Raw genomic sequence first — 16,672 nt, 5'->3', positions numbered from 1 at the left:
CCAAACTTAATCTTAAATTCTTTTCAAACTATTTCCATTAAAGGAGGTTACAGAAAGCAACATTTATTGTTACCATAAAGCAATAAAACATAACATAGTTAAACTTCTAATGTCAGCTTTGAAAGCATCTTACTTAACCAGAAGTGAAAAGCTGCACTTATAGATTTCTGTAAAATCGTGCAGCTACCATTTGACTAGCAAGTGCTTTAGGCTTCAATGACTGGATTTTTAAAAATCACTTGTAATTAGCTGGAAAAGGGAGGAGCTCTGCTACACTCATGTGAGTGTTGGGGAGATGAAACTTACAAGATAAACGAATTTAAACAGGAAAAAATGCAAAGTTCAGTGCAACTTTGAAATTAAGTCAAGGTTAGATTTATACAACAGACCTCCAGGTGTATAAGGAAAAATAAAATCTTAAAACTGTAAATCAATTTCTTCCATCAAATTCCACGAAATTTAAGGTTTTTAAGGTAGGTTTTGTGTAATCATGTTAACTGACAAATTATTAAATAAAAATTGTTTTTTTTTAAGTAAATTACTCTAATCACTCTGGGGTGTAGGATGACACTCGTGATCTTTGCTGGGGAAAGGGAAACGATAAAAGTTGTGGGATGGGCCTGCTTTGCAGGCGGTTTAACGACTGTGGAAATTCCGCCCATCAACACGACACGCCTCCTCTCCGGTACACGATCACGGCTCAAACTCTACAAATGGGGATGCGGTGAAAAGAGTTTTGAAAAGTTTTGCAGATGACGAAGAAACTCACACAAGGGGAATAATCATTTATGACTTAAATGGCGGAAGAACTGTTACAGGGAAACAATGAAAAACTCACCTCGGTAAGTGTAAGCATTTTTAAAAATTTCGATCTAATTCCTGGGTGGTATGGTCGTTTCCAGTGATCGCTTTTTATTAGTCACATGATTTTGGAATTATGTCGCGAATGCCTCCAAATCTCATTGTACAACGTTGGTTCAAGGTCATGGTTCATATAAGATGCTTACTGGGTTCCTTGGAAAACTCATCATGACACACTGAACTCGTACAATAGCACCAGTCACCACGTCATATGACATTCCAAGCATCGTTCAATTTACCACAAATCAGGTTAAAAAAAAGACTAAAGGAGACTTTAAAAGCAAAAGTAGCCTGTGTGTGTTTTTAAACGGCAAATGAGAAGTTACTCGTGTCTCATTTTAAAGTGGTGTGACATGTGAGCAGCTCCACATGAGATATTTAATCAGAATAAATTGTTGCTGAGTGGGGTGCAATGTCTCCTGTGAACTATATTTAAAAGGAGTGACAATGGCTCAGAGGAGCTGTTGACTACCTTTAGTCATAACAGACTTATGAGTCTTATCTGTTATCACTGATTGTTGTTGTACAGCTTTAAATTCTAAATAAAGTCAGGTACCTTTGATCATGGTGACTTTTTAAAACTAAACATCATTTAGCTGATTTTTCAATACACATTAACTAAACTGTAACATTTAGTCAGCTGCTTTAACATATTCATTTAGGGTAATTGTTTATGCTTCCAGTTTGTTTAGTTATGGTGAAATCTATTGGATCAGGGGTGTCAAACATAAGGTCAGGGGGCCAGAATTGGTCAAGCAAAGACTCCACTCTGACACTGAATCTGACAACGCCTGTAAGTTTTTGACTTTTAATTGTGTTTAAATAGGTTTTACAGCTTAGATAAAAATGGCCATTGAGGCAAAGTTGTTGTGATTTGGTGCTGTATAAATAAAATTGAATTGAATTGAATGAATAGTTAAACTGCTTTACACTGAAAGAAAGGGGAGTTTCACTGGCCTGGTCCACTTCACATCAAAGTGGACTGTTTGTGTCCCACAATGTCAAATGAGTTAGACATCCCTGAGACAGTAAACTCTGTTTGCAGCTTGGTTTTCCCCTCATGTGTTGCTTTGTGTTTTCCACAGCATCTTACAAAGCCTCTGCTGGCAGTGGCTTTCCTGGCCTCATTTGGCAGCTCTATGCTCTATGGCTATAACTTGGCCGTTGTCAACTCTCCTGCAAAGGTATTTTCATCGTCGTCTACATAATAAGACTCCTAGTTTTGTGATTTCATTTGCGTGCATGCTTTTCGTGAGAACTCAAATGTTCCCTTTATGGTTAAACACTGTATGAAATTTGATTCTCAATGGTTAAATAACCCATTTGAACATAACACTCCAACTGAACAAATAAATTGTCATGTGGGGTCATGTGGGCTTATGTAGCTACCTTACCATGTCATTGATACGCTGTAGCTCTTAATCCATTATGTTCCTTGGATGTTGAATTTGCCGCGGTGCAGTCATGTGTTCAGCCCCACAGAAGCATGTGAGCAGGTTCAGGGTATTGTCTCATGTTCGTATCTCAGGACTTAGGATCAGCTAAACCTTTCATCTCCAACTTTCATTTGCATTGTTTTTCTAGAGCTTGGTATCTGTTGTTGAAACTTTATAAATATGTTTTATAGTCGTGGATTAAAGTAACAAAAATTTTATAAAAACCCTGCATCAGTTCCAGGTCAGGAATCAGCCAGCCAGGGTGTTTTCTTAATGCTATTGTTTTTAAATATCCACAATGAAACTGTAATTGGTTTAGAGGGAGGCTTAGACATGTTGAAATGCTTGCAGATGCACTGTCTACATTAAGCTGGGCATACACTGTGCGATTTTTTTCAGTCGCATTATTCAGCTCCTGCTCAAACTCTACGATTGATTCGTGGGTCATGATGCAGGGTCTCACACTATACGGCCCGATGCTCTGATGCGACTTGAGTGCTCACACTGTGCGTCCATAACATGAAGCTTATAAGCTTCCCTCTCTGTCTTTAACAGACACAGACACACACACCACCACCATCAACTTTGCTAAATTGCTAATGAAAAACATTGACCAGGCGGCTGCAGTTGAGCAGCAATGTCCATCCAACTCGTGATAATATTGTGAGGCCACATCGAAATGCTCGGATGAGCTTGCCAAATTTCTTCAAGTTGTGCCTCCATCGCTTGTGTCCAGATCACTGCCGTGCTGCTCCGTCTTTCTACTTCCAATTCTGTTTGCGCATGCGCAGTGTGAGAGGCTGAGTTGACACCCTCACGAGGGCCGAAAGGATTTCAGACAGGTTTGATTTTCTTGCGACCATACGATTGATGATCGGGAGCTGGTCATGAGGTGTTAATCGCTTCTTGTTACCTCATGTATACTACACGATGCACGACACACGATTAAGGCGAAACTCGGGCCGATCCCCAAAACAGTCGCACGACTGAAAAATCGGACAGTGTATGCCCGGCTTTAGAAGCTTGACATGAGTTTCATTTTTATAAAAATAGATTCACGAGATGATTAGCTTAGCTACTGGTCACGGGAGGATGGAATGAAGTCACAAGTCATCTCTCTAATGCTCTAAAACGCACACATTAATGTAATAACTATTTCCTGGCACGGCTAATTTCAAAAGACATGGAGCCAATTTAGTTGCTTCTGCTTGTGTCCTTTGGCTAAGCTAGCAATTTAGCTAGCGTAAGCCGACTCCCGACTGATATGGAAGTGAGATGTGAGAATAAAGTCAATCTTTTTCTTGAGAAAAACAGAAAAATACTGGGTATTTCCCCAAATCCTGAATGCTCTGCACAGAAGTAGGGACAGCTGGAGCAGTTCAGTTCATTTTGTTTGGGTCAGTTTCTTAGTGTCAAGTGATCTAAAATTCTGTTATCTGTTAATGTTAAAATTAATGAATTTTAACATTAAAAGTTTTAACACTTCCTCAGAGCATTGGATCATCTGGCTTTGGGGTCAATGGGTTTGTACTTCCAAGATTTTGTTGTTGTGTTAACACAGACCTGAACACTCCAGACATATGACAACATTCAGAAAGTAATATTTTAGTAAGCAAGGTAATATGGAGGAGTTCTATTCTATTCTATCCAGCTCTTTTAAGGAGGAGCAGGTCAGCAGTTGAAACCTTTCTGACATCATATGACACTTTCTGTTGTTTCAATAATTTTCATTACTTTGTATAAGAAATCAATACAGAAACAAAGCAAAGGAGCAAATATAAATTTCCCTTCCTGTTGGTTATGGACACTTACTATGTTGTTACTGTCGTATGCTTCTTTATGAGATCTGTAGACTTTCACTGAGGCCTTTTTATGTGCGATAACATAGCACATAGTACAGGGAGAATTTTTGAATTGTGTCCTCTCCTGCACCTCTTCTGTATTCTTTTGAATTCATATTAATGTATATATTTAATTCATATTTTTCTTAAAATTTTAATGGAATGGATCATCCTGGACACTTTATTGAGTGAAAGGCATCACCGTCAGATTCATCAAGCATGCAGTCGATGAGTCCTTTTCAGCTTTGAATTTGACTTGACTTAAATTATTGAAGTTACAACATCAAATTTTCATTTATCAGGTCTTTTGGGGATATATTGTGACGTATCATTTATGTTTCATTTTTTGTGTCATGTCTGTAGTGTTACAGTTACGGATGCTCACATTAAACATGTTCAAGGTTTCAAAAAGTTTGATCGGCGTAATTGATAATAACTTAGTATTTGTACTATTCACAAATCCAGGCTTCCGACTGCTCTATTTCAGCTATTTCAGGCTGTTTTTGCAACTCTTGGCTCTCGTTTATGTCGGTAAGATTGGATGTATTTATTATAGTCGTCTCATGGCTTTAGATGTGAGCACAGAAGCTCCACACTCCTCTTCAAACTTTCTGTTTGCAAGGGGCAGTCGGTCAGAAGAAAGTTGCTTTAAAAGGAAGAGGATCTGGTTTCAGAGAGCTGGTTTCAGAGCTGGTTTCAGAGAGCTGGTTTCAGAGCTGGTTTCAGAGAGCACATGGCTGCACGAAGCTCAGTGTAAGAAAAAAACAACAACAATATTTTGAACTCTGACTCCTATAAAACTGCTGTGCTAGAATAATAAATAAAAGGCTAAATAAATATCTAAAAAAGGTAACATTATCTTTTGATTGCACACAATCTTTTTACACTGGGTTTGATTTATTTGGGGTGTTTTTTGCTTAGAAAATGAATTTACCTTGTTTTCCACCAGTACATCAAAGACTTCTACAATGAGACATTATTAGAAAGTCATGGCTTGACTCCGGATGGGCATCTTCTTACCGTCTTGTACTCTCTTACTGTGTCAATCTTTGCCATTGGTGGAATGACCGGAGCACTGCTGGTGGGCAGACTAGTTACCAAATATGGAAGGTCAGTGTGACCATGTTTATGAATTTTGAGTGCATGTTTATAAATTGCTATTAACCTGTGACAGACTCAAACTTAGAGAGCTGAGCAACGAGAATCACTGCGTCCAAACAGGAAAGGGACTCTGGTGAGATCCACTGCACTTGTTTTTATGGGCGGAGCTCTGATGGGCTTTAGCAGATGGTGCAGAATTCCTGAGATGGTCATCATTGGGCGTTTCATCACAGGAGTACATTCAGGTAGACATGCCTACTGTTCCTGGTTGACTAAAATTTATGTCAATGTCAATAATCTCCTCTTAATATTTATTACTGTTATTATTACTGTCACATATTTGTCTGTAATTAGCAGCACTTTGTGTTGTTGGTGAAAAATAGCTGTATATACATTTCCTATAATCTATAAACAGCTGAGTCATTTATGCTTTAAATTGCCTTTTCAGTTCATATTTGGTGTTTTGTTCATTTTTGCACCAGCACAGTCAGACTGTATTAATTGCACTTTCTTCGTTTCTACAGGGATTTCTCTCAGTGTGGTGCCGATGTACCTCGGTGAGATCGCTCCTAAGAATTTGCGAGGCTTCCTGGGCCTTGTTCCCAGCATTCACATTTGTCTTGGCGTTTTCATCGCTCAGGTCCTGGGGCTCTCGGAGATACTGGGAAAGGTTCTTATACTGTGATGTTTGACTGGCTTTCATAGTTCTAATATGTAATAAAAATAACATTTTGAATTGATGCATGCATGCAGAGACTCTGTGATCTACAATTGAGCAGATGCACAAAGCGTTGCAAACAATATACTTTCAGACAGAAAAAGCTTCAAGACACCCTATGTTTACTTATGGAATAGCTAAATATACAGTGGGGCAAAAAAGTATTTAGTCAGCCACCGATTGTGCAAGTTCCCCCACCTAAAATGATGACAGATGTCAGTAATTTGCACCAGAGGTACACTTCAACTGTGAGAGACAGAATGTGAAACAAAAATCCATGAATCCACATGGTAGGATTTGTAAAGAATTTATTCGTAAATCAGGGTGGAAAATAAGTATTTGGTCAATAACAAAAATACAAGTCAATACTTTGTAACATAACCTTTGTTGGCAATAACAGAGGTCAAACGTTTACTATAGGTCTTTACCAGGGTTGCACACACAGTAGCTGGTATTTTGGCCCATTCCTCCATGCAGATCTTCTCGAGAGCAGTGATGTTTTGGGGCTGTCGCCGAGCAACACGGACTTTCAACTCCCACCACAGATTTTCTATGGGGTTGAGGTCTGGAGACTGGCTAGGCCACTCCAGGACTTTCAAATGCTTCTTACGGAGCCACTCCTTTGTTGCCCGGGCGGTGTGTTTTGGATCATTGTCATGTTGGAAGACCCAGCCTCGTTTCATCTTCAAAGTTCTCACTGATGGAAGGAGGTTTTGGCTCAAAATCTCACGATACATGGCCCCATTCATTCTGTCCTTAACACGGACCAGTCGTCCTGTCCCCTTGGCAGAAAAACAGCCCCATAGCATGATGTTTCCACCCCCATGCTTCACAGTAGGTATGGTGTTCTTGGGATGCAACTCAGTATTCTTCGTCCTCCAAACACGACGAGTTGAGTTTATACCAAAACGTTCTACTTTGGTTTCATCTGACCACATGACATTCTCCCAATCCTCTGCTGTATCATCCATGTGCTCTCTGGCAAACTTCAGACGGGCCTGGACATGCACTGGCTTCAGCAGCGGAACACGTCTGGCACTGCGGGATTTGATTCCCTGCCGTTGTAGTGTGTTACTGATGGTGACCTTTGTTACTTTGGTCCCAGCTCTCTGCAGGTCATTCACCAGGTCCCCCCGTGTGGTTCTGGGATCTTTGCTCACCGTTCTCATGATCATTTTGACCCCACGGGATGAGATCTTGCGTGGAGCCCCAGATCGAGGGAGATTATCAGTGGTCTTGTATGTCTTCCATTTTCTGATGATTGCTCCCACAGTTGATTTTTTCACACCAAGCTGCTTGCCTATTGTAGATTCACTCTTCCCAGTCTGGTGCAGGTCTACAATACTTTTCCTGGTGTCCTTCGAAAGCTCTTTGGTCTTGGCCATGGCGGAGTTTGGAGTCTGACTGTTTGAGGCTGTGGACAGGTGTCTTTTATACAGATGATGAGTTCAAACAGGTGCCATTCATACAGGTAACGAGTGGGGGACAGAAAAGCTTCTTACAGAAGACGTTACAGGTCTGTGAGAGCCAGAGATTTTCCTTGTTTGAGGTGACCAAATACTTATTTTCCACCCTGATTTACGAATAAATTCTTTACAAATCCTACCATGTGAATTCATGGATTTTTTTTTCACATTCTGTCTCTCACAGTTGAAGTGTACCTCTGGTGCAAATTACTGACCTCTGTCATCATTTTAAGTGGGGGAACTTGCACAATCGGTGGCTGACTAAATACTTTTTTGCCCCACTGTAGGTATAAAGACAAAGATGGTAAAGATGGAATGAATAGTTTTAGATGATGATATTATTATTTTTTTAAATCAAGGTTTAGGTGAGGTCTTTGGTTTTTATTGGGGTTGTTTTTTCCCCACACAGGAAGAGCACTGGCCTCTGCTTTTGTCTCTTGTGGCGGTTCCTACCATGGTCCAGCTGATACTGTTGCCATGGTTTCCAGAGAGTCCACGATATCTGCTAATAGAGAGAGGAGATGTGCATGCCACCATTGCAGGTTAAAAAGTGCATTTCTTGCTTTCCTTTTCTGAATAACCTAACCCCTAACCCCTATTACAAAGGAAGATCAAGACGCCTAGAACAGATTCTCAAACTTTACATAATCCTTTCACTGTGATACTTGAAGGATGAATTAAAACTGGTTTAATAAAAAAGACTCCTGTTTCACTCCGTTCTGTAGCCCTAAAGTGGTTCCGTACTAAAGGAAACATTCAGGCTGAGGTTGAAGAGATGCAGGAGGAGCAACGCTCTTTGTCCTCCATGCAGACCCTCTCTGTCTGCAGCCTCCTCATGGACAGCTGTGTCCGCTGGCAGGTCCTCACTGTTGCAGTGGTCAACATCGGCATGCAGCTGTCTGGGATTGATGCCGTGAGTAGGAGAACTATTGTGTTGTTTTTTTCATCTTTTGTTTATATGTGTGTGTATTGTCACATTTTGAATGTGCAACAACTGTGCAGTTATTATATGAGAGGGAGATCTTATAGTGCGAGAGTTCCCAGCTGGGCTCCTCCCGTCCATCCATACATCACAGTCTCACACCCACTGAATGACTAAGCAGGGGGCGATGTGACCATGCCTCATTATCTCCTGGTGCTCTCCCTCAGCGTTACCTCACATAACAAGGTCCACCCATCCGAACACAAAGTCAAACACATCTTTGTACTCATTGCTTCATATGGATGGAGGCTCCAGGCATGCAGGCTCATATGCTAGTGCCATTTCGCAGCAGGGGTGCACCCCACTGAGTCTCTCAGTCCCAGCTGTTCCAGCCAGGAACACTGGAAGGCTTCAAACCTCCAGAAGAAGTAGTGTCTCCAAATCTGAGACACGAAAAGTAAAACTAAGCAATTCAAGAGAGTTTGAAAAGTAAATGTGCATGTTTTTTCTTAAAATATTGGATACTTATAATCATATTCATACAGACTGAGTTTGTGCACAACCAGATATTATTCAACATGTTACAACATGGTGCTTTTACAGTATTTGTGGTGCTGATTTTGTAGAGTTATTACAGCCAGCTGGGGAGCCACTCAACCTAGGAAAAATGATGAAAGAGCTATTTCTTCTGCAAGTACTACTGTAGCTGTACTGTCATTCACATCATAAAGTGGCAGCCCCGCTATTATTTTGTTGCTGCTCTTGCTTTGTTTTCGTTCTTCCACTTCTACACGAAGCAAGAGAATACGACAAAGCATCGACTACATATTCATAATCATAAACAAGTGAAATCATGGATAAATCGTGAAGAAGGAAAAGAAGGGACAAATAAATGCATAACTAAATTCATAAAGTTAATTTTCAGGTAACAAAATATTTTCCAGATGAATGTAATGAATGATTTCCAGTGTCTTTGTACTGGTTGTAGTGGATAATTCAGCATGAGCAAAATCAGTTCCAAATAAGAATGCTGTAATAAAACGGATAATGAGGATTACGCTCTTTGGTTGTTTTTTCTTAAGGTAGAGTAAGTTGAGACATGTGCTGAGGCTACCTGCATCTGTTTTGGATCAACATACTCCACTAAAAAGTGAACTAGGTTTTATCCACTTTTTGTAATGTGGAAGTGTAAGGCACTAGGACATTTGACACAAATGTGCTCAATGAACGGTTTCCTGAACTAGGTTGTATAAAGTAGAAGTTGCCATTAAACTATTATGTTATCAGCATCTGTCTTCTCAAGGACAGTTTCTCAAGACAGATGCTTGTTTTGGTAATACTGAAGTAGTATAGTTGGCATTGTAGCTTTGAGTAAGCCCAGAGATTAAGTCATTTTAAGACTGTGATTTTCTCCTACTTAACTTTTCCTACTTTAACTGTACATACCTCATTGTGTAAATCTAGGTTAGGTTTACACACTGAGACATGTCAGATTAGATGAGCTAAATAATCCAAGAACACTTTTGAAATCCTGTGATTAGATGAGGCTACTTCTGTTAAACAAACAGTTTGGCCTGAAAAAGCTGAAAAAAGCTCCAGAGTGAAATGAGCCATGGCTACTTTGCTTAGCACTCTGACATCACTGCAGTGTTACTGGCTTGCACTTTAGTGCTCATGTGCGTAAAACAAAATATATGAATCAACTCATATAACACAATTCTTATATTAGAGGAGATTTTAGCTCAGTAAGGAGGCGTTTTAGCCTAGCAGCTTATATTCATCTTCATCAAATCTTATCCCAGTTGTTTAAGTTTCTGGAACTGTTTGTGCTTGTGCAGGCCTTCTGCTTTGCTCGTCTGTTTGCATACTTCAAGCCTCCAATGGTGATGAAATGTTATATGTATGGTTACTAAATCAACAAGACAGCATTTAACTGCACTGATCACGATCTTGTCCGCACATCATCAATGATGGATGTTGTATCAGCAAAGTGTGATTAATGAGAATGCGCAAATTAATTTCAAGGGGAGTACTTGTCAGGAGTCCATACTGATGAAAAGCTGTATCTCAAATGCATGAGTGATGGTCGGCCTTGTGATAATGATCACTATGATGAATCGTGTGCATTACCAGATAAGTAGAGTGACTTTTTGGCTCCTTAAGGAAACAAGGCAAACTTTGATTTTTGCTGTATCAATAGTCCAAAGGATTCAACATATCAATAAACCTTGTGTCAATTTCAGATCTGGTTCTATACAAATGACATTTTTAGGAATGCAGGAATCGCAGACCCTTATATTCAGTACACAACAGTGGGAACTGGGGCCATTGAGGTCATCTCAGGGATGCTGGGGGTGAGTAGACACACACACATTAAGATGAAATGAATGTATTTCTATTATACAAGGATTTTTTATATTTTGGACTTGTAACGTTGGAACACAGATGTGATAATGTGCTGCTGTTTTCCTGGTCTGAGATCTGTTTGACTAGTGTTAAAGCAAAAATATACAACAGAATTAAGTATATTGGGAACTTGACATAAAAAATTGCATTTTTTGTTTTGTTATGGATTTAATGGCTGCTAAACTGAAAATAGAATTAGCAGATTAATTAACCATGAAGCACTTGGGGTTGCAATAAATCTGTGCCTTGTATGACTGATGGTAACTTCAGTCTTGATCCACAAGAAAAAGAGAAACTGGGAAAAACAAATGCCTTCCCTTCTGATAAACATGTAACTTCTTACCTAAAATACTTAAAAGAAATAATGACTTTGGTTATTTTGGTTATGACATGTAGTCATGCACAGTCTGTTTTGTTTAACTTGACTGTTTCAGTTTGTGTTTTCTGTTGTCTTGGTCATGCATGCATAAAATCTGATTAGGGGAAGGTGAGCTGAAACCTAATGAAGGTCATTTATTCTGTAGCGTGCACAGGGCCATGTTATACTCTATTGAAAATAGATATAGATATAGATATATATATAGGCAAACGAAAGATTTGTATAATTGCAACTAACTTTTTGAAAATCTATTTTTATGGGTTAGTCACATGTAGTCCTGCTTATTTGTCCGTTATTTAGTGTTTCACTATTGAGCGTCTGGGCAGAAGACCACTGATGATTGGTGGTTTCCTTTTTATGGGACTGTGCTGTGCCGGAATCACTGTGTCTGTCCTCTTCCAGGTACATGTCATCTGATATCCTGCTGGTTTAGGAATATTTTGCATGACATTATAGTACATTACATGGAGCTTAGGACATAACCAAATTTACATAATTTACATAAATTATTGTATGTCTTCAGATGCAAAAGCCTCTAAGTGACACCCTCTGTGAAAAATGAGAAAATTATATCAGGTGAAAGCTTCACTTCAAAGCCATGCTAAGCCTCTTTCCAAACATGGTTTGCTAGCAGAAACCTCTAAATGCCACTAAAAGCTACCATGTCCACAGGAACACCAGTCAAAACACACTTATCTGTAAGATTGTTTTCAGTTGCATGTTTAGCAACTATTTCCTATGTCTCATCCAAAGAGGTGGACTGCACAAAGGATGATGCACAAATGCAAAGCAGGTTTCGCTGCAAAAGACTATCAAATTTGTTAAAAAGCATTTCATTCAGTGACCATTTCACTGCTGTTAAAGTAAACTCACTGAAGCTGAACATAGGACACTGACGAAATATTTAAAACAAAATAAAATGTTAGATAGGCTTAGAGATTTTTCCATCTGAAGTCATCATATAAATGAATAATATTAAAAAAAAACTGTGTGTGACTATCTGCAACTCATGACTTGTGTTTGACCAATCACAGCCGCAGTTGTCCTACATGCGCTACATCAGTGTGGGCTGTGTTATTGGGATTATTGCTGGCTTCTGCATAGGTCCAGGTAAAAAAAAAACAAAAAAACAATCTTGTATCTGTATCTGGCATGAAAACTTTCCAACACTTTCAAAGCTACATGTGATTGCATTAGCTAGAAGTAATCCTGTGTATGAGGAAACACTGCACCCTGCTGGAAACTTGCACAATAGCAGGCATTAAAGCTTGAAAACATCAGCACCCCATCCTCCACACTCCTCCTCTGGCTGTGAGGAGATATTGTATTTCATTAGTCTTGTAAATTAGGAAATCCTAACTGCCACACTGCTTCCATTCTCACAGCCATTTGTACACTGGATGAGATGAGTGAAGTGAATTAAGAGGCAATAGTTTACAACGATGAGAGCCACGTCGAGCGAACCTGCGAGGATGATGGATTAGAACAAATCTGGTTTACATAACGTCATTCGTCAAACAGGCAAAATCTATACCTCAGCAAACAAGGATTTCTCTTGCTGCAATTAGACTTCTAATGGCTCATTGTTCATAAGCTAGCTGTGATGAATATGGTTTCCTTCAAATGAAACCTTGCTTGCACATTGATGCCCTCCCATATATACCGCAGATGTTGACAAATTATGGTGTAGTTATTGGTTTGACAATATTAAACTTTTCTCTCTGCAGTTATCATGCACAGAATAATGAGGACATTATTCGGAAAGCTAATCATTAGAGCTTATACTAATGCACATTTCTCCTTCATAGCCTTCACTTCTAACAATGAAGAATCACATGTTTAAAGTTAAGGCACATCTTAAACTAATGAATTGCATGAGCTAAGCTATTCTGTGTCTTGTGGTTCAGAAGTGGAGTTTTGCCGTCTTGACAAACACCTTCCTCTCTTGTCAGTCTATGATTAGTGAGTAATAATGAACACATAATGAAGTACATGTAGAAAAAGGAGTGTAATATAATAGCACTTGGGCTTGTGAAATGTTTATCATTAATCATCTTCTGTTAATTTTGAGTAACTGCCAAGGAAGAGTCCTGAGTGGGAGTATTGATAAAGTAATTGATGAACTAAGATGCCGATGTTAATTTCACATCACCCAATAGATTCATATAGCCATACTAAGTAATTAAATGTGATTTGTGTTATAACAGGATGCTTAGTTAGATTAAACTGTCTTCATGTGGTGTTGTTGGGAATATTTTTGGAATAAGAAAAATATGTTTTTGTGTATTCTTTACAGCGGGTGTGCCTTTCCTGATCACTGCGGAGCTGTTTAAGCAGTCTCATCGACCGGCTGCGTACACCGTAGCTGGTTGCCTCAACTGGATGTCCAACTTCACCATTGGTTTTGTCTTTCCCTTCTTAGAGGTTAGCACTGACTTGTATCCCACAGAGCTAAATTCAAATGTACACAAAAGCCATCTAAATATACTGTCCAGTTTATAGTGAAAAAACCTGTAAAAAGGCTTTATTTCTATTTTTTATTTTTTTTGTACATGTGTAGTCTTGACATTTGATGCACATCTACTGTGTGTATACGACTGGCTGTGCACTTTTGTCTGAACAGAAGTGACTCCACAAATACCAATAAAATTGCCAATTAAAAGTCCCGACCTTGCTGTCTGTCATTGTCCTCGGCTTCGTTCCAAGTGAACAGCTACAAAGTAAAGAGGACAATTAATTGTTAAGTTGACAGTGACCGAGGCAGTCAGTAATTAGTCTGGCCATAGATCTTAAAATATGAGATTGCACGTTCCTTAATCTTTCTGTTTTTATTCCACATGAAGCAAAATAACTTCATTGCTCTCAGAAAGTGTTTTAGGTCTTCAGGCTAGCAGGTACCGTCTTCCTCTAGTCTCTGGGATAAGCTAGGCTAAACACCCTGTCCTGTGTTTTTTCTGTTTTATAGCCTACCTTAGAGTTTATACCAAAACATTTCCCCTGCTGCAAAACATCACCGATTTGGTACTGATCTTACTGTCTTTTCCAGCAAAAATAATGGCAATAAGGGCAATAAAAGAGCCCCTGGCTAGTTTGGAAACCTAGTAGATCATTTACAGCATTTGCTATGTTAATGCTAATGCTATTAATGCTAACGTTAACCTTTAAGCCAACAAAACCAATAATCTACCTTTCATGTTTTGTGTCTTTAACTGTGCATTTGTATTTTTTTGTGTCCTTCCACCCCAGATTGCTACAGGTCCTTTCTGTTACCTGATCTTCTGTGTGGTCTGCTTGGGAGTGGCTGTCTATACCTTCTTCATCATTCCAGAGACCAAGAACAAAACTTTCTTGGAGATCAGCCAGATGTTTGCCACCAAGAATGAGATCTGTGAAGAAGAGCTGTATCCAAATAGTGAACTAAAAATGGCTCTGATGAACGGCTATGGAACCCTCGACTTCCATAACAAAAAATAGGAATTCAGCCAGTTGAATAGGAGCTCAACCAACACTGTCAGTGATACAGACAAGGAACTGTCAGATCAGCTGCTTCGTGCAAATTGTCACTGCATACAGTTATGGTCAGAAGTTTACATACTCTTCATGGGCATGAATGTCATGGTAATTTTGGACTTTTAATGACTCCTTTGAATTGTTCTTTTTTTAAGGTTGGAATGATTGTATGGCAAACATTTTTAATGCTTTTAGAAAATATGAACTGGGGACACAGTTGTGAATTCATGTTGTATTTTCTCAAATCCACTCAAAATTAAAAGTATGCATACAGACTCAAAAATATACATATATCCCCACTAATATTTGATTAAACGTCCTTTAGTGGGTTGGACCTTTTGTAGATGCCTTTGGTAACCAGAATTATGCTTCTGTCATAACTCGTACTGGACATTTGATCTTTCTTCTTGACAGAACTGGTAGATTTAATTTAAACTGGTTTCTTGATGTGGTAATAGCTTTTAACCATAGTCTATGGAGGAGGTGGGGGCTTTGGGAAGGCCATTCCAGAATCTTAATGTTAGCGTCCTGTATCCATTCCAAAACCAGTTTTAATGTGTGTTTGGGATCATTGTCCTGTTGAAACATCCAACTGTATCAAAGTTTTAACTGAAGAATTTGACAGTAGTTCTTCATTATCCCATCCACTTTGTGCAAGGTACCAGTACTACTGACAGCAAAACAGCTTCTGAGCATGATGCTACCACCACCACACTTAAAGTTGGTGAAGTGTTCTTAGACTTTGAAAGCCTCACCTTTTCTCCTCCAAGCACACCTCTTTTGGCCAAATTGCTCAGTCTTTGTCTAATCTAGCCATAAAACTTTTCTCCAGAAGGCATTTGGCTTGTCCGTGTAGGCAGCTACATATTTTAGTCGAGCTTGAAGGTGTCAGTTTTGGATCATCCCCAAATTCCTTTGACTTTGTTCTGAATATCGGTCAATCCAGTGAATGCTGTCAAACAAATCCTTTTTATACTGGCGAAGAGAAACTCCTAGCTGTAGTCGATCATGATCACTAACAAGAAGTTATCAGACCTTGGCCTTGTCAAGTTCAGAGATCACAGCACAAACACATCCTCTTCCAAATACACATGCATGCAAACTTTATATAGAGTAATTAGTTAGTATACCGCTGAAGAATCTTGTATAGTAGCTGCACAAGATTGCTCAGTCAATTTTTAATGCTTTATCATTTACAAGACACAAAAATACATCTGACCCTGGATTTCTTTTGTCTGTTTGTTCTTTGTGTTTTGCCTATAATAACAAGCAAACATACAAAACATTAATATGAAAAAATTCCATTCATAAACTCAGAAGTGCATTTCTACTTTAACATCAAGCCCTAAGCAGCACCTCTGAGTTAGCACAATACTTTGACTTCTTTTGGGGGCTATATTTGCTTCACATTCATTGAGCTGATGTGATGCTGGAAAAGGACTCCCACACTTAGAAAATTAAAATCAAGAGAAATATTGTGTGGCATCATTGCGTCTCACCAAAACTACCATAAAGCTAACACAACAACACTTGCAATTACAGCACGAACAAAAATGAATTATGAAAATAATACACAAATAAAACGGAGATTTTCAAACTGCAACCAAAATCATTCCCAACAGTGACATAATGGAGAAACGTTGCAAAAGGAGCTATTCACACCAAAGGGCAACAACAGAACTCAAACTTTGGCCTGAAAGGCAGGCAAATGCTGCCCAGTAAGTTAAAGCTTTAATAAAGGCAGGATTATTCTGATTCTTATTATTGGTTAATAAATCATTCATTATCTCTAGAATTTAGTGGTTTACAGATCTGCCTGACAAGTAAAGACACCCTAGTTTTATCCCGTGAGAAGACAAAAATCCCTTTGAGACTGCATCAGGAGAGGCCTCCGGTGCAACAATCTGCCAAATCAAAAAAATGCATAGCTTTCCACTTTGGCGACCACGTGTTAATAAAGTAGCAGCTGAAAGGAGCTTTATTAGCAAATAAATCATTCAACAGTAAGGTTCACAGTTCATTCTTGGGTTTG

General features: G+C 39.1%; 1 protein-coding gene across 3 annotated transcripts; it reads left to right on the top strand.

Moving 5' to 3' along the window:
- The first annotated feature begins 616 nt into the window (after positions 1-616).
- Positions 617-15,865, top strand: slc2a15b (solute carrier family 2 member 15b). Of its 3 annotated transcripts, none has more exons than XM_082535486.1 (12): positions 617-842; positions 1,947-2,045; positions 5,088-5,248; positions 5,360-5,484; positions 5,764-5,909; positions 7,833-7,965; positions 8,149-8,336; positions 10,589-10,699; positions 11,431-11,532; positions 12,171-12,240; positions 13,427-13,554; positions 14,377-15,865. In XM_082535486.1, the coding sequence occupies exons 1-12, from the start codon at positions 798-800 to the stop codon at positions 14,602-14,604; spliced, it is 1,536 nt and encodes a 511-aa protein (XP_082391612.1). In that variant the 5' UTR covers positions 617-797; the 3' UTR covers positions 14,605-15,865. The 3 variants fall into 3 exon arrangements, with proteins under 3 accessions (XP_082391612.1, XP_082391611.1, XP_082391613.1); XM_082535485.1 differs by having other exon boundaries at positions 618-842; positions 12,165-12,240; XM_082535487.1 differs by lacking the exons at positions 617-842; positions 1,947-2,045 and adding an exon at positions 4,850-4,891 and having other exon boundaries at positions 12,165-12,240.
- Positions 15,866-16,672: the final 807 nt, after the last annotated feature.

The sequence above is a fragment of the Aulonocara stuartgranti genome (genome assembly GCF_965226115.1).
Source record: "Aulonocara stuartgranti genome assembly, chromosome: 6".
Lineage (NCBI taxonomy): Eukaryota > Metazoa > Chordata > Actinopteri > Cichliformes > Cichlidae > Aulonocara > Aulonocara stuartgranti.
The sequence above is the reverse complement of the archived record's forward strand: the minus strand, read 5'-3'. Positions and strand labels throughout refer to the sequence as shown.

Excerpts from the sequence above, each read along its gene's own strand:
- slc2a15b (XM_082535485.1), top strand. The coding sequence starts at position 798 with ATGGCGGAAGAACTGTTACAGGGAAACAATGAAAAACTCACCTCG. Across the intron at positions 7,966-8,148 it reads TGTGCATGCCACCATTGCAG|CCCTAAAGTGGTTCCGTACT; the intron begins GTTAAAAAGTGC and ends TCCGTTCTGTAG. Across the intron at positions 13,555-14,376 it reads TTGTCTTTCCCTTCTTAGAG|ATTGCTACAGGTCCTTTCTG; the intron begins GTTAGCACTGAC and ends CTTCCACCCCAG.